This window comes from Chelmon rostratus, chromosome 18, assembly GCF_017976325.1.
Source record: "Chelmon rostratus isolate fCheRos1 chromosome 18, fCheRos1.pri, whole genome shotgun sequence".
Lineage (NCBI taxonomy): Eukaryota > Metazoa > Chordata > Actinopteri > Chaetodontiformes > Chaetodontidae > Chelmon > Chelmon rostratus.
This window is the reverse complement of record NC_055675.1, coordinates 362,094-380,510: the sequence shown is the minus strand read 5'-3', so window position 1 is coordinate 380,510 and position 18,417 is coordinate 362,094. Positions and strand designations below refer to the sequence as shown.

Genomic DNA, 18,417 nt, shown 5'->3' with positions numbered 1-18,417 from the left:
CATCTCCTGTGTAGGTCACAGGGCTACGATGAACATTCAGTCTGCCATCAACAAAGAAGTCTTCCTCCCTCGGGATGAGCGCATGCTGGTGGCAGTGGAGGTGCAGAGGAGGAAAAGAAAGAGGATGTCCTTCCTGCCTATTGAACCCTACACCACCTTCATCTGTGTTTCAGGTTAAATTTGACTTCTAGACTTTATTTTTTTGGTGAAAATCAGCTTAGCATTCTGAAACTTCTGTTTGTAATTTACTTGCAGCACTAGAAATGAAAGGAGGTCCAACCCTCAGATCAGTAGAACAGAAGCTCTGATTGGCCGGCTATCCATTTCATCTTGTAAGAAAGAACCTCTTTACAGCAGCGATTGTTTAGGAGAATACAGGGTTGGCAGAGACGTAGAAGCAGAGATTTCAGAGGTAATGGAAGATGAAGAGCTGCAGAAAGCTCACACATTTAATCCCAGTGACAGCTTGTCCATAAAAAGTGCTGTGTACTGTAGTTATGCACCAAAACCACCAAAGGAACTCACCATAACACCTACCATATATATATAAAGAAACAGATGGAAAAAAGATGGAAAAAAACTTGCAATGCAAAGTAAAGTTTCATCTGTGTAAAACAGAATTCAGGACAGACTGCTCACACCTCCTCCCAATGCATTCTACAGTGTGTGTACTAATTCGAAGCATGTTTGTATTGTATTTAAACAGAAAGAGAAAACAAAATGAACTTAAAATCAAACCTTCTGACAAACATTTTTCCAACTTTTTATTTCAAACTTGAATTTGGCAGTAGTGACCTAATGTTTGATTTATGTCTGTTGGTTCATGCTTTCATTTCCAATAGTAAAGTATGTTCACTTGATGTTGTTATTCATCATTTTGTTAGTAAAGGGAATTTGTAGAGTTCAAGGTTCATTGATTTGTCATTATACAATACAGCCAAGTAGCCAGTCTACAGCAGTGCATACTTCTGTATCCCCTGCAGGGTGAACAGGCTGTTGGTAGGATTAGTATTGTCTTTTAGTATGCTTTGGTCTCACCTTACCGATATCACTGATGCTTGGTAGATGGGTACCAATGATGTTCTGCCTGGTTTTAATCACCCTCTACAGAGTCCTTCTGTAATGGGCTGTACACTAACAATACCAATTCATAATGTTTCTAGTAGAGTATGATTTCTATCACTCCTCTGTTAAAGTTAAATTCAATTCAGTTCAACCTTTCTTTTACCTCGAAAGATCATTGAAGAGGTATCCTCATTTACAATGGTGTTGAGATACTAACCAAGCGGCAGAAAGTCCAAGTGTAAGGCCTTCTGCCTGTTGTTCCATGTAGAAGGTGCAATGTGAGAAAATGACATTTTCCCAATTATAATTCTGATCAATGGAGTGTGGAGCATCGGCCTATTCTGTGAGTGAGCACCAAGGTTTTGTGAGTTCAGAGTTAAAAGGGATGAAATGTAGGGTGAAAGCAACTGCATTAAAGCTTTATACATGAATAAAAACCCGTGCTGGCCTCGCCTTACAGCCAAAGAAGGCCAGCTGACCTTTTGGTGAAGGACACAGTGATGGGTGCTGTAGGGGTCACCAGTTATAAATCTAAAGGCTGAGTGGTAAACAGCATCCAGTGGTTTCAATGTGACAGCTGCAGCTTTTCCATAAATAACATCCCCATAATCCAAAACAGATAAAAATAATGATTCCACAATGTTTTTCCTGTGGCAGATAGGAAAGCAATTATTTTTTCAATACAAAAAAAAAAAAAAACAAGTATTGTTCTCAGTTTAGCAATCATTGTATTAATGTGATGTTTGAAGTTTAAATTGTTGTCCAACCAGATACCTAGTTATTTGTATTGAAGCACTCTTTCTATGCATATGCCATTAACTGAGTGGATGCTAGCAGATTCAGTAGTAGTGGACTTGGTGAATAGCATCCATTCTGTTTTATCAGAATCAAGCACTAAGTTGTGCCTATGCAGTTAAGCTGGAATGAATGAATGATTATAAAAGGCTGTGCAAATTTCTTTGAGCTCTGTCAGTTGATCCGACCCACTGCTAATGTTTGTTGGAAATGAGCTTTCTACAATTAGAGAGTGATTAAACAACTTATTTACCAAAACCTACCTGGATCACGGGAAGAGCTGGTAAAAGAATGCAGGCAGTAATCAGGCTTTTCTGACTGCAGCAGTACAGCGATGGCAGTTGTGTAAGTAAAAGCCAATGGAAGGAGTTTTTGGTGCATCTAGCTTGAGGCCAAGCTCTGTTTCGTGAATTAAAGAGGCCAGCTAGGTCAGCAGTGAACCACAGACTAGATCTGGCTTTTACCCTAATTTTCTTAAAAGGAGCATGTTTATTAACAACTGAATTAAAAACATTAATAAAATCATTTAAAGCAAGTTCTGTGTCTGGGATTGTGCTAACATCAGATATAGAGCTTTGGTACAAATCATGAAGAAAAGCTTGATCCTTAAAATTGTTTAGATTCCTCCTCACATGTGAAGTAGCTTTCTTTATGCTCACATCTCTGATACATGCTGTAAGATAGTGATCACCTATCCCAGGATCAAATACACCACTAAGGATTCATTTATCAGGCTTGTTAGAGAGTAAGACATCAAGTAAGATGGATTTTAAGACATCATGTGGATTTGGTCGTGTGGGTTCAGAAATAAATTGTGTCAAAGTCATACCACTACAAATCTCTTTCAGCTTGTTTGATGCAGACGATAACCAGTCATGATTGAGATCACCCAATATAACCAGCTCTGAGGTTACTAAAAGTGATAGTTGACAAGAACTTGGCATTAGAATTTTGCTTTATTAAGTTTTCTTAAGAATCACAATCATTTCTGAGCATTCTTAACCAGGGTGGAGATGTGTCACAGGTTCTCTGTGATGCTAGTTAACAGGAAGATAGACCTGTTCATCTGCTCTACCTCAGATGAACCTCTTGATTCAAGCCTGGCTTTCATTCAGGCTTTCTTGTCGGGGAATGACTATCATTGTCTTTGTGATCAAATATCATCAACACATTTGCCAATGTATGTTGTCACTGGTGTCACTGATGTATTCCTCAAGAATGATGTGGTTCTCCTGAGTGGTGGCATCCCCGAACACGTGTCAGCCTGTCCACATGATTAACTGAAAAAAGCCTGTTTCAGCCTAACCCAGGATGCCTTCTTAACTTCATGGGGGAATTATCTGTGTTGGGCACAGCTCGAAGCTGCCCCAGAGATCCACTCTGTTGTGGTGCTGTAGGGGTTAAAAAACACACAAACCACTTTCTTTTATGAGATGAATAAATAACACAATAGAATTTTAAACCCAATTAACATTCGTAACAACATAAAATTAAAAATAGGCACGTTCCAACAAGGAAATCCCAAGCACCAAGTGTTTCACGTAGTTAAGAAACAGAATGAACGTAAAAACAAGGACAGAAAATTTATGTCAAATAAAATGGAGAATAAAACCCACTTGATAATAATATTAAAAATAAGGTAGAGTAAGAATGAAAATAAAGAGTACATAGAATGCATAAAATCAAGCTAAAATACAACAATTTAAAAGAAGTACAGAAGTGCATAAGTGTAAGGCAAAGCACAAACGTTCCAGACCTGTAACAGGAAAGTCATAGCTAGTTAAAGACTAAAGTGAAGAGATGATTTCTATAGGTAGTGTGTTCCACAGCTTTAGTGCTTAATTGACAAGGGCTGCAGCTTTGATTTTCTTTCTGCCATTGCTTCAACAAACCAGCAGCAGATGATTGCAGTGTTCTTGAAGGCAAACAGTGAACAAGAGATTTAGAAATGTGTCTTGGTCCTAGCCCATTAAGGGCTATGTAAACAAGGAGGAGGACCTCAAAATCAATTCTAAAAGGAAGCCGGTGCAGAGCAGCTAAAACTGGATGAACGTGCTCTCTCCTCCTGGTTCTGGTCAGTAGCTGAGCTGCAGTGTTTTGAATTAACTTTTTTTTTTTTTTTTAGTAATGTCCATACCTGCAGAGATGTATTTATGATCTTCAGGACATGACTTGAAATGTCTGTTTTAAAAATGCCGTAGGATTAACACAAGGTGGATGAGTTAGACTTAGTGAGAACAGTTGTAGAGCTCACTTAGTGTATTACAGGTGAATTTTCCCATGGTTATATACATTACAGAGCTTGACATCATCTGTGGTCACATCAGCAGCAATGCTGTTTCTAAGTGAGCCTATTGTGTTAATGAAGAACAATGCAAGTTCTTCACAGTTTAATGCAGAGAACTGAGGATGGGTGGACGGACCTTAGAGCCACTTTTCTTTTGCAGAATGTCAAAAGATCCAATGTGATTTGGATGTTTAGAGAGGATGACTGACAACAGCTCATTAGCTCCCTGTCAGAGTTGTCAATCATTGTGAGCGCAGTCTTTGCCATTCTTACATGCTTGTTTATAGAATCCACAATCAGAATGGTATCTGGCTTGTGCGGTGTGAGTTAACCAGTATTATTTCTGGCTCTTGGCTTATCAGATGGGGAATTTGCAATATTTCACTATTATCACAACTTTCATAATTTAGAGTCTGTGGTTTGTAGCTGTTTTGCAATGAGAGTTCAGCTGATGCAGTGAGTGTTGGTGCTCTTTTTTAATTTCTTGGTGGTTTTGCCATTGCAGTGGACAAGGTCAGCCCTAGTCCTGGCTGTAGTGGATGCTCTAAGTCTGTCACCGGTACCGATGCTTCTTACTGTGCCAGGAAGCTTAATTTGAGAGGGGGATGGACAGAAATGCAATCACAGTATTGTCAGCTCGACTATATTAGTAGCTGTATGTAGTACATTTGGCATAGTATGTACATATGTGGTATATTTATGTATGTGATGTATTTACATATTAATAGCAGATAGCATGTGAACATAATACAGCACTAACAATCTAATAACAATGGTAGTATAGCTTACAAACTAAAATCGTTCTGAAAGGTTGGATTGAAACCAGCTAAATATAATAAAGCAATTCCCTTGATGCTAATAGAGTGTTCCCTTGATACCATAGTCAGTGGTCAAATGCAGCACGAAATGCCAACTGCGGCCCACATTTTTGATTGGCCCGCAGGAAATTTTAGAAATAGAATAGAATATAGCCCGCTCTTGAAACTTTTGCGAGTGTATTGCACTTCTTAGTTTTAACCCCAGGGTACTGTTGAACAAGGCAGCTGCCCCACCAAAAAAGGACAATCACAGAACAAATTTACCCCAGATTACTAAACATGGCAAAACCAAAGAAATGTAAGGTAGAAGGCTCAAGGCAGCATCACTGCTCCCACTGAGTGCAATGCCAGTCCCACTTAACCCTCCTGTTGTCTTCGGGTCAATTTTGACCTGTTTTCAAGTGTTTGCATATCATAACTATGGTTTTCTCACATATAATTGCTTGAAAATGACATGGATGGTTACATACTATGCTCTTTGCAAGTAAAATTAATTATGACTATATTCTTTGAATTATGTGTGTTTTATTAAAATTTATAGCACCTGTGGTCTTCCCAGTCAAATTTGAACTGGCCACAATAAGTGGTATAATGGATCATACTATTGTGCTTTCCAGTACAATAAACACACACACACACACACACACACGCACATGCTTTATAAACAGTCAAACCACACCGGGTCAATTTTGACCCGGGAGGACAACAGGTGTGACTATTTGCTTCCATTAAAAAATTTTACATTAATTTTACTAAACTTTGACATATGCCAGTCTGTGATAATACGTCAATTTATGTGCCTCGGATCATAACCATAGTCAAAATAATCAGAATTTCTGTTTTTTTTTTAATCAAAAATGAAGTGTAATTTTTAATAAATTACATCAGTTATATCATACATTACAAAAATAAGTGTAAAATATATGTTGATGTGTTGGAAACAAGTTGACTAAAAAGGTTCAACACAGAATTTGATGATTAGTTTATACTTCATGCTTTACAAGCAGTCAAACCAGACTGGGTCAATTTTGACCTGGGAAGACAAAAGGTGCATAGTAGATGGGAAGACAATACAAGGGTTAAACTGATTTAAATGCACATGCGTGCACATAACTAGTATGCAGGTACACATGCGACAAATATCAATAATGCCGCGTCAGTTCTGTCACTACTCTGCTTTTGCGCACCACTTTCTTATATGTGTGTTTCTTGTTCACACACAGAGTACACACCGCTGTGCACAGCGCACACACTGTGCAAAATCAGCTGGTCTCAATTGATGCAGATTTGATCGCTCCTTGATCAAAGTGACGTTTGTGCGGATTTTTGGCACGAGTGGCATCGGATCAGCACTGCAGCTGGATGGTCAGCACCTTGACAGATTATAATTTACTAAAATTATATGCACTCCTGTTATTAAGTCCAATTCAGTCTGTTAATTTGATAATAGTTTCCAATGAACGTTAATAGGTGTGTTAATAGACCTAATAACTTAAATAACGAGCTTGAAATGAACCCATCCCAATTTCCGCTTTATTGTTCTTTTTCTGTACGGTGGGGGATCACCATCCTCACTCAGAAGAAATCTGAGGCTGCTGTTCTGAGAATGAGCTGCCAACCCCTTTTCTGAATAAATCACTAAAAATCCATTTATGGAAAGCTGCGATGAAGGCAGTTTTTTCTATAATTATATTCAACAATAATGCATATTTGGCCAACTTTTAATTGATTTTTCTAACTTTAATACACTAAAGGTGAGGCTATATATCTCACCTCTAGAAAGTGGCCCATCCCCTCCTATATTTTTCTGTATGTGGCCCTCAGTGAAAAGCGTTTGGACACCCCTGATCTAGCAAGACTAGTACAGAGACAAGTCCTTTGTCTGATGCAATTAGAAGGTCATTTGCGACTTTAACCAATGCTGTCTCTCTGCTATGATGCACTCTAAATCCTGACTGGAAATCCTCAAATAAACTCTTGTTATGTAGAAAGTCGCACAGCTGACTAGCAACTGTTTTCTTAAGGATTTTAGAGAGAAAGGGTAGGTTAGATACAGGTCTATAGTTGGCCAAAACCCCTAAATCAAGAGCAGGCTTTTTGAGAAGAGGTTTTATTACAGCTACTTTAAAGAACTGTGGTACATAGCCTGTTGACAGAGATAGGTTGATCATGTCTAATAAAGAAGAGCCAACTAAGGGTAAAACATCTTTAAACATCTTGGTTGGGATGGGATTTAAGATACAGGTTGATGATTTTGTGAGGAAATTGTTGAGATTAGTTGGTGAAGCTTGACAGGAGAGAGTCTAAAAATACGACAGGTTTAACAGTTACTGATATGGTTTCTGTCATCAACCACTGTACTATCCAGCTGATATATATATATATATATATATATATATGTGTGTGTGTGTGTGTGTGTGTGTGTGTGTGTTTGTGTGTGTGTGTATTAGATTCTCACAAACTGGGGTTTAACTGATGGCAGCTACTGTTCGATCTGTCCCGGGATATGAGTTTTTTTAAATTGTAGTAAACATAGAAAGAGTTCTCATTTTCTATGTATGATCTATTTACCTAGTGACAAACACAAGGCCACATCAGCTCCTCATTACAAAGGTGAAGCAGATGGTTGGCTCATCATCCTTCACCAGGAGGTCCCATTGGACAGTGGAACAGCTCAGACAGGTCAATGGCATCAACCCCAACAAGGTCAGTCACATTCAGACATTCTGTTCTTACCCGTAGACGTTTTCAACATCTTCTGTACATGATATATGGGGGCCCAGCTACCACTCAATAAAATCTTATGCTCTCCTGGCTCTACAATGGTGGAACAAACTCCCTACTAACATCAGCAGCAGAGAGTCTACATATCTTCTGTGACAGCCTGAAAAAATGGAGTGTCCCATTCGTTCAATCTTATTTTTTGTAAATGTAGCAGTTGTCAGCATATGATGAAGTTGATGTACTTGCATGATTCTTGCAATTTTGGGGTTGTATCCACATTGTTGAGTGCTCTTATAGTAAGTTACTTCGGATGAAAGCATCAGTTAAACAAATGTAATGTAATTGTTTCCTGGCTTTGTTCTACTGTACTCTGCTCTTCCAGGACAGCCCAGAGTTTGACCTGGTGTTTGACAATGCTGTGGACCAGTGGGTAGCCAGCTCATCAGCAGAGAAGTGCATCCTTATCCAGATCCTGTATCACGCTTGCCAGACCTACTGGGAGGGAAAAGCAGGGAAATTGGGAAAGGCAGGGAAGCTGGACAAGAAAGTCCGCCAGAGGAGAGCAAGTCAGTGCACTTACCATGAGGTCCCAGGTGGTTCCAGTGACTCCCCACAGGGCTCTGCATCCAGAACCCTGCAGGCCCGACGGAAGAGCTATGTTCCTCCCAGACAGGCAGAGTTCATCAACTGCCAGTCCAAACTCACAGGAGGTAGTATCACATAATTACTGAGGTTTATTATAGTCTGGAAAACATTCAGTTCATATGTGAATGCACCCAGTTGTAATGTGCTGTCCTTCTTCTTTGAGATGCCTGTACCATGAATCTGGTCATCTACCGCTGCAAAGCCTTCTTGAATCGTTTGAAGAATATGATGGTTACAAACCAAAGATCACTAGGCCGAGGTAAGGTAGTGATTAAAGGGGCCCCTAGGTCATGACCATATAAGTTTATTAGTCATGGTTAGTACTGCTCACCCTGTGAAAACATTTTTTTTGTAAATATTTTTATTGAATGGTTTCTGATATACAAAAAGTACACAATAAGCCAGCAGACCAGACAGTATCAAAGGGGAAGGCTATATCACGCACTAAAGAAACATAGGGGAGATCACATCCCCATCAATGACAGTGTCTTCAGAGTTTTGCACTGCCCTATATGCTGTATGGCATCAGAAACATTTAGACGCTGACAAATGCACAAACCAGTACAAACAAACACAAAAAAACCCAACAAATTAAATAGTAACAAAAAAAAAAAGAAAAGAAAGGGGTGGGGGGGTGATAGGGCATGTTACACGTCAAAAAAAATCAGGGACAGCGTCCAAGTCTTGTATTCCTTTACAGTACAGCATCGCCAACACTTATATATATTCTAATCTGTGCGACCCCACGGAAAATCAGTTATACATTCCTACCTGTGATCCCCCAGACCCTTAAGTACAATGGTCGAACGGGGACTGATGTGATAGAATACCTTAATCATACACAGAAGTCTCCTGGAATGTGTACTTTTAAGTTGCGTGTCTGGCAGCCCAAACAATAAACACAGGGTCCTTGTTCAGTTTAATGTTAAGAATTAGGCATAATCTGTCCACTATGTTTTTCCAATAATTATCTATATATTTACAAGTCCAAACACAGTGAGAAAAAACCCCAATTTCAACATTACATTTCATACATAGTTCAGATTTATTATGATCCATTTTATGGGGAGTAATCTGCAGACAGTGTAGACTGTCTACACCGAGTTTCTTTCATCCTATTACAAACTGAAATGGTATTTGCCGATTTCCTTACTTTCCAGGTTGCTGGTTGATGTCCATCTGTGAAAACATTTGTACAATGTTTTCAATAATGTGACATACTAAATTGCTTGAGTAATCCGTAACTCAGCAGTGGAAACTACTAAATAAGAGATACAGTAATTAAAGTCAGAGTAAAATGAAAAATGCCTTTTTAACCATTTTAGATCACACCCGGTCATATTATGCACCTATTTAACAACAGCTGTGTCTCAATTCAGGGGTCACATCATTTGATGGTTGCATTTGAAGATCAAGTGCATCACAGCATTGCGACAAGGCTGTCCCATTTTGAAGACTCCTTCAAACGCGACCGAGAATTATACCCTTCTTTTCCTGAATTTTGGGGATCCAACAACTGGATCCTTCACGGCTCAGCCTGTACCAAGATTCATTGTGCGCCTATGATGATTAGATATTTTTTCCCAAAAGACAAATATGATGGACTCCCCAAAGGAAACAACAGCAGTGGCTGAGGATTACACTTTTAAATGTAAGTTTTGGGTTTCAATGCACTCGAATAGCCAATGATACAAATCTTTAAAAAGCAAGGGGTGTTACAACATAACATTTTCATTAAAATAATAGGCTATGTTAAGTAATGTTGTTAGCTAGCTAGCTCACATTAGCTACTTGGAGACACTGCACTTGCTGCAGCTCTGCTGCCCACATCTGACCTAAGTTTCAGCCTTTGAAAGCAAAACCTTTAAAGCCTCCACTTTTAAATGTAAGAGTTTCAGAAGTTGACTTGTACATTACCAACGATTTTATAGATAATCTGTACTTCATATTATGCATATAAATGGCCCATGCTGAACATATTCAGACAGTCTGTAAACCCTGCTTGGTTTTCAGACAATTGAATATCGCTTTCTAAGTCCAGTACAAATGTTTGAATCGACTACACGGTTACCTGAATTCAGTTATTTGCTACTTAAACAGTTGTTCTTGTTTGGTTTGGTTTGGTGGTGTGAAGCAAAACTTACTATAACATTTTTATTTGTTTTAAGCAGAAGGAGAATACTGCTCAATTTATAAACTTGAGGGGGGAGAATGATAACCCCTTCACGAGCGGGGCACAAACCTGCTTGGAGGTAAGGCAATGATCGTCCCTTTGCATTATCTTCATCTTATACAAAGCCCATTAAAAGATGACCAGTAAATGGGGCAACACTCTTTTTCTTTGTTATGTTTTGGTTGTGCTGTCAAACTAATGCAAACTGTCACTCACCTTTTTTGAAAATGATTTCTGGGGGATTTTATGTTTGTCCAGCAGTGTCACCTTTTCCTGTCTAACTAAGTTTGTATCCCTGTGTTAACATTATCAATAATAATAAGGCTTTCTTTTCTCTTGTTTTCTCTCCATGACTAGGACAATTCTGGAGAAAATGGTGACAGTGAAGGAATGATGTCTCTCTCTCTCTCTCTCTCTCTCTCTATATATATATATATATATATATATATATATAATTGTTTTAATCATACATCAAGTTAAGAAAGAAACTTTGCTAAAGTTTTAATTTGTTTTGCTGCTGCTGTTCTTAACTGTCATGAGTGTCCAGGGTCAGGGGAGGGTGTGAGTAGACCAGTGGCCCTGGTTTGTCCTCATGGATGATTTTTTTGATTCTTGTGGACACACCAGAGCCAAATGCAGCAGTGGATGACCAGGAGTAGGAGATGGAAATCCACCCAGCAAAACAAATAGAGAGAGAGAAAGATGCAAGATGAGCTTCTTGAGGTTATAAGAGAGACATAAGGTTGCAGAGAGAGGCAAAGGAGAGAAGACCACACGAGAGCAGGGAAAGAATCGACAGGCTCTTCTTGAGAAATGAGTTAAAAAAATTAATTGTTATTTATTTATTCTTAAATTGTTTTTAAATCATTTGAACATTTTTAAACACATAGTTTATTTATTTATCTATTTACAACAAATAAAATAGCTAATAAACAATACAAAAAGTGGACTAATGATGTCTGCAGGTCCTTAAAAAGTCTATATTTCTAACTATGTATATGTTTGGTTAGCTGACAACTCCTAGACCTGGATGGACTGCCGCAATAAAGACGCTGGTGTCCTCCGTCAGTGGGACATCATCTGGGGTGGTCTCCAAAGTGTGTTTTGGGGTGCATCTCTTTTGTTTCCACCACATCGTCCATTAAATGGGGGTGCAGCGCTGACTCAATCAATGACATGTCACAATAATGTTTTTAGAAGGAGAAAAGAATAAGACATACATACAAAATAACAACCTTATTTTGATAAAAGAAATCCCACTACAAAATATTTCATAACATTTCAAATAAGCATGAATTATAGCTTTACAATTATTTACTTGCCTGTTAAACATAATTGTGGTCAGGGAGTACCTGACCAGACAGACACCTGTGCAGACACCTGGTCATGCCAGGGAGCAGCATTGACAGTGTCAAAACTATTCTCCCCCTCATCCTCTGCCACAGCGGCCTCAGGCTTATATCCTCTGTGTTTATGGCTGATGTTATGGAGGACAGCACATGTTGTTACAACCTGAAATGGTCAATGGTTTAAAAAAAAAAAAGAAGAGAAATTCCACTTCCTGAAAAGTGGTTGAAAATAAAAGAAAGAAGAAACAGCTGTGGATGTGCTATAACAGTAAAAGAAAATGCAAGACACAGTGTAAACTTCAGCCCATTCAGTCATTATCCGTACACATCTATGGGTAGCATCTGGACAACAAGTACAACAGGTACAACAAGTTTCACATATAATAATTTTATTTCTGTAGTTTATTCTACAAGGAGCAGGCTTGGATGTCTTGGCTGCATTAAACAGGCTACTTTAACGTTCGATCTGGAACCATATGCTACTGGAGTAATTATAATCATATCCCAATTAGGATAATGTTATAACAGCATAGCCAGCTACTCGCCTGGCTGATGAAGCACTTCTGCTATTTCTTGCAAACATTTGTCTTTTTAGACTTGGTCATGGTACTCTCTCAAGGAAACGTCAAAGAGGCAAAGAGGCCTCTAGCGATACACAGTCACATGAAAGTTCATACCCAAGTTTAGGAGTCAGTCTCTGTCTCAAGGTTCAAAGGCAGACAAACTTGATGGGGATTTTGCTAGTGTTAGGCCCACTTGAAACCTTTGTATACTGTCTTCATTATATTTAAAACATTTCTGTATTTCATTTTACAAATACAGTACAAAAACTTTCCCCAAAGGTCAATAGGTCACTCAAAGGCATCTCTTACACTATGACATAAAAAATGCTAAATAAATAGAATAATAAAAATAAAACTTCTGCTTGAGTGTTTAAATTAGTTCCATTCTGGCTATATTTAAACATTCAAACAAACCAAACATTTATGCATTTCACTACAAAATTAGCACATCTGATGTGCTTCCATTCACATATCCCACAATGGTAGAGCAAAAAAAAACTTGCGTTTCATTTGAGCTAGTGTGAGTGACCTGCACGCCAATCATTCCCACATCGATGACAGACAACTACTGGCAAGGTTGGAAGCATTTTGGGATTTAGTGTCTTGACCAAGGACACTTTAACATGTGGACAGGCAGGGTTTGGGATGGAACTGCCAACCCTGTGATCAGTGGACGACTTGCTCTACCTTCTGAGCCACAGCCACAAAGATCACTGAACATGTCACACAAAAAATAGCAACTATCTCACTCACTGTTTATTTTCCTTTGTCTGTCTTCCTACAGTCTGTGTGGTCAGATTGTTGTCAGATTGCACAATGTTGGAGATATTTCCAACAGTCCTTCTCCTATAATGACATTAAGTGAGCCTAAGGGGACACAGATTGTTTCTTGTCCAAGGATGCTTCGACATGTAGGCTGCCGGGGATCGAACCCTCACCTTTTGTTAGGTGGACAACAGCTCTTCCTACTGAGCCACAGCCACTTCAATGGTCAATGGTCAATGGGGTCACAGGTCATTACATTAAACAACATTACTAACAATTTTCTTTATGAAACAGGTAGACTCTTATTCTGGGATTGGAAGCAACAAACTTCTAGTCACAGATTTGCACCCTACCTTCATATATATGTATACCACTATGACTCCTCAGGTCACATCACCATGGGCTTGTGTCTCTCTGGGTCATTTTTCCTGCTGTCTTTTTGTCTATTGTCCCCACTGTGCTGCACCTCTCTGCTGCAACAGAAAAGTGTCTCTGTGGTGTGGCGGTCAGATGAAAGGGGGCTTTGTTTTTTTCGGAGATGTCAGTACAATTACCAGCCTTTTGGGAGCCTGGGGCTCTGAGACTGAACACCATTGATCCCGCTGACAGAGGCAGTGTAATGGGAGGCAGACGTGCCAGGCTGCAGCAAGGCACCAAGTTACAGTTTAACAGCACTTCCTGCTTAACCGCAGTCAACCTTGGACATGTGGTGCTACTGACAATGATAGTACAGTATTATGCTCTGAATTAGATATGGAAAATGTCTGTAGAGTTCAGGAGTCAGGTCTTGCTCACAGACGCTTCAGAAGGGTAATACTTGCTGACACAGGCAGTGACAATTAAAAATGTGATTATATCATATTTGATACAATTGGATACAAACAAACAGAGCTGGCAAACAGTTTAACTCAAGAGGCGGTTAATGGGAGTTTCCCACCAGTTTCCCCAGTAATTATATGAATTTAAACGTTTTCTTCTGTTTCTTTGCCTTTTCAATGCCAATTGAACCATGAATTAGCAAGACAAACAGGTTTTGAAGAACATTAATTTCCTCTCCTCGGTCCGTCTGTCCATCCATCTGTCAACAGTTTGGCCAGTAGTTGTTGAGATATCTTTCTCTGGACCAGATTGTCATGACATTAGGTATTCATATTCATAGTTCAAACATGACTTGAGTGGCACTGGCACCATCCCCGGGTCAGAATACTTACTGTGGAAACGGATGGAGGATTGGTGCTTATGTATTTGCTGACAGCCTGACTTTTCCTCTGCACCACTTTCAGGTCAAAATTTCCTTTCACACTAGGAGTAAAATTTATGTATGGGGAGGAGTTTTGTTCTATACACTATTTTATTGCTTTTTTACTTCCAATACACTGACTGCTGCCTTGAATAAATTTCTCTTTACATGCTTTCTCTTTTTTGTGTGTATGAACAGGTCAGCCTGTACAGCGTCTCACAGGGAGCACTACGGGTAATGTAGTTCAGAGGGTGAATGTGTCTCTGGGGGAGCGTGGAGACAGACTGACTCGTGTTGAGAACAAGACTGTGGAGCTGATGCACAAAGCCCAGCAGTTTGCAGACACTGCTCACAAGGTCTCATAAACATACAGCTATTTCTACCAAATACGCCTTTTCTCTAAGATAAATAACTGATAACATACATATATGTAGTAAAGATAAAAGTGTTCAAATTTGAATGTGTTGGTGTATGTATGGTTTTTATTACAACAAACATATTTGATATTGTGTTTCCCATGCAGCTGGCCCTGAGGTATTCAAAGTAAAGTAGTTTGAAGGATGAATGGAGTTCTTCAAGATGTTAAGGAAGAATCCTGTAACATGGACACTAATACTGTCTGATGCTCAGCAGATGCAGCAAATGCCTCATGAAAACCTGTTTTTTAGAAGACAGCTGGAAAAGAGTGACTGTTATAGGCTTTGGACTGTAACTAAAACTGCTTCTTTTCTAACTGAGTGCATTAGAGACAACTAAATACTGTGCTCTTGTGATTTTACACACCTGTCTATGGTTTGAGGATCACCTGCACTGTGTTCAGTTTGAATGTTTTGCCTGATAAAGCTCATGCTGTTCATGAGAAAAAGAAAGTTACTCTTCAAGAGTTAAGATGCAGTTACTTAACATAGTTTTTGTGTGTATTATTAGTTTTTAACACTACCATTGATTTTTTAATTTATTTTGTCATTGAATAGTTTTTCCCCAGCACTTATGACATTGTCTTAAAAGACACCTGCCTAACCAAAGATCAATGTGACAGGTAGTACTGCTCAGGGTTAAATTGTGATTCATTTATTTATTTATTTGGTAGTGTGTTTTTATGGGGTTTGGACTGCACTAACTGCACTAAATGTTTTGATTTCACATTACTCTTTGTTATTGTGTGTGTTTGCAGTTTAGTATTGCAGTGTCATGTTGTCAAATCTGTGTTCTCCTCTATGCTGATATTGATATGTCCTGAACACTTAAAAACCCACTGTATATTTTGTCTGCTGTACTGTGTCTTCTCGTCTCTTTATGTCTTTGTGTTGTTTAAGCTTGCATTAGAGGTCTTGTCTTTGAGAGTTGAGTGAAGGTAGATCTGGCAAGTTACAGTATTTTTCATTGAGATAACTTCTGTAGTGAGCTATGCAAGTCAAGATGGTCTGTGTAGAAAAGTCAGGATAACTTAGAAGCTCCAAATATTGACCTTAGTTGAAACCCTTAATTTCTTTCATTACTCTTTCAGTAATTTTGTGTAAAACTGATTGAGACAGTAAGTATTTGTTCCTACAAGCTTAACTCAGTTTGGACCTGGAGTAATTTGTTTATGTTTTGTTTAATGCTTTTGGCAGTTTAATGTAAGTGATGTGAATGTCTCTGATGTATTGACTTCACCCTACCACTTCTGTCTTGAACCAATTAAATAAGCCTGGACTTGTATATTGAGCTGTGCCTTGCTTTTACACTCATCCAGGATATCAGCTGTTCAGCTTTTGACCATAAGATGGCACTCAGAGAGAACACAAGACAAACACAGCTGACACAAACACAGCTGAAATGTAACAGATGAGATTTCTTTTAACCAATAAATATTAGGTTTTGGCATGTAAGTCAGGCTAAATAGGAAATGGAGTAAACAACTTTTTCCAATTTTTAAAAATCTTTTATTTGATTTATTTGAATACATGTGGACTTCACATTGGAAAAGCTTACCATTTTATTTATGTATTTATTTAAAACTGAATTCAAAGTGAACGTTAAATTGCATAATTATTTTGATGTGGATAACACAGGATTTTGTCAAAATTAAATGTCCATTTCAGTGGACATGGAATGACATAAAATGGCAACTGATGACAACAGTAATTTTTAATAGTTTATGAGGTTAGCAATAAGTCACTTGATGATAGATAGATAGATACACTTTATTTATCACAAGCTAGGAAATTGCAGTGCAGCAGCAGCATTACACACAGTGAAATAAGTGAAAAATTGTGAAATAAGACCACAAAGAACAAACTATACATAATAAAATATAAAAATAGCAAACAGTAGTAATAAAAAGTATTGCACAAAAAAGAATATCAACTGATCAGCTGATGATTGATGATATCAAGTTAATATTTAAGTTAACAAATAAGTTTCAAAATATTTCTCATAATACACTTTTAGAATATACAGCTAGATATTATAATAAGTACACATTACATTTGAGATGGCTCCAGGTCAGCCTATGAATCATAGTGAGTATTATGTTGTTATGTGACAATATATTTGACCTGGTAGCAGGCATGACCATGCTTTGTGTGATTCAACAAAGTCAGATTTGAAGATATTGGGGCCTAAAATGGACAGGAAATAGCATCAAAAGGAAATACAATTATACACAATTACATACACTATATCTAATGTATAATTATATATGTATTGTGTTATATATTGTATTATTATTATATATATGTTATATGTATTATTTCTATTTTTTGCATTCACTGCACATAGAATACCTTATTAATTTAAAATTTTTAAATTTCCTAAATTCTTTTTATTTTTGCCTATTTGCACGATTGCACTGTTCCCATTTGCACATTTCATTACTGTTTGCCCCCCCCCCTTGTGTGTTGTAAAGAGCATCTGTAACAATAAATGTCTCCACTGTGAGATTAATAAAGTTTTATCTAATCTAATCTAATATCCTACATTGTTATATATATTTGTTTGGATGGCTGTGGTTGGAATTTATCTTGACAGCGTGATCTCGTTTTGTTTTGTACACGAACGAGTGCCGTAGTCAACATGTGGGGCGTCACATCTTGAAATTCGCAGATGACTCAGTAATCGTGTCCTTACTGAGCAGTGACGACCCTGACCATGGCCCTGTAGTGAAGGAATTCACAGACTGGTGTTCCTCATCTTTTATGTGTATTAATGTGTCAAAGACTAAGGAAATGCTGATAGACTTCCGCAAACATCTGTCAGCCTCTCCTCCTCTTGTCATCGAGGATCAAACCATTGAGCTGGTCCATAATTACAAATACCTTGGTACTAACATTGATGACAAGCTGTCTTTTGATCTCCATGTTGATGCTGTTTGCAGGAAGGCACATCAACGTATGTACTTCCTGAGGAAATTGCGGAGTTTTAATGTTGACTGCACTTTTATGAGAATGTTTTATTCTTGTTTTATTGAGTCTGTTCTGACATTTTCTTTTATTTGCTGGCACGGCTTACTTTCCCTCAAGAACAAAAACAGACTGCAGGGAATAGTGAGAGTGTGCAGCAAAATTGCAGGCATTCACCTCAATGATCTCGCTGACATGTTCAAGCTCAGGACCCTGAATAAGGCCCGCTCGATTCTCACTGACGAGTGTCACCCTTTGGTTGGTGAGTTTGTGCTGCTCCCGTCAGGCCGCAGGTTCATCCTGCCAAGATGCAGGACCAACAGACTTAAATACTCTTTTGTCCCTGCTGCCATAGGTCTTCTGAACAAGTGACTGACTAATGTACTGTCCCATCTGTTATTTTCTCTGTGCAATATGTTGTTGTTGTTTTTTTTTTTTTTTTGTTTTGTTTTTTTTTTTTTTTTTTTTTTTTTTTTGTGATTGTTGCCTGTTTTTGTTACTGCTGGCTGTAGAGCAATTTGCCCCACGGGGACAATAAAGACTCCTTGAACCTTGAACCTTGACAGTTGTGGTGATATTTGTGTAGCTCTAAAGCAAAAAGTTGGTGATT

The 18,417-nt window shown here is 38.4% G+C and overlaps 1 protein-coding gene across 1 annotated transcript; it reads left to right on the top strand.

Moving 5' to 3' along the window:
• Positions 1–28: 28 nt before the first annotated feature.
• stxbp6l (syntaxin binding protein 6 (amisyn), like) lies at positions 29–14,971 on the top strand. Its single transcript, XM_041959300.1, has 6 exons — positions 29–173; positions 7,541–7,671; positions 8,072–8,399; positions 8,498–8,593; positions 14,623–14,780; positions 14,948–14,971. The coding sequence occupies exons 1-6, from the start codon at positions 29–31 to the stop codon at positions 14,969–14,971; spliced, it is 882 nt and encodes a 293-aa protein (XP_041815234.1).
• The last annotated feature ends 3,446 nt before the right edge of the window (positions 14,972–18,417 follow it).

What these genes read in the sequence shown, in the direction of transcription:
- stxbp6l (XM_041959300.1), top strand. Translation starts at nt 29, where the DNA reads ATGAACATTCAGTCTGCCATCAACAAAGAAGTCTTCCTCCCTCGGGAT. An exon ending in CACCTTCATCTGTGTTTCAG is followed by an intron (nt 174 to 7,540) that starts GTTAAATTTGAC and finishes CTATTTACCTAG; the next exon opens with TGACAAACACAAGGCCACAT. An exon ending in TTGCAGACACTGCTCACAAG is followed by an intron (nt 14,781 to 14,947) that starts GTCTCATAAACA and finishes TTTCCCATGCAG; the next exon opens with CTGGCCCTGAGGTATTCAAA.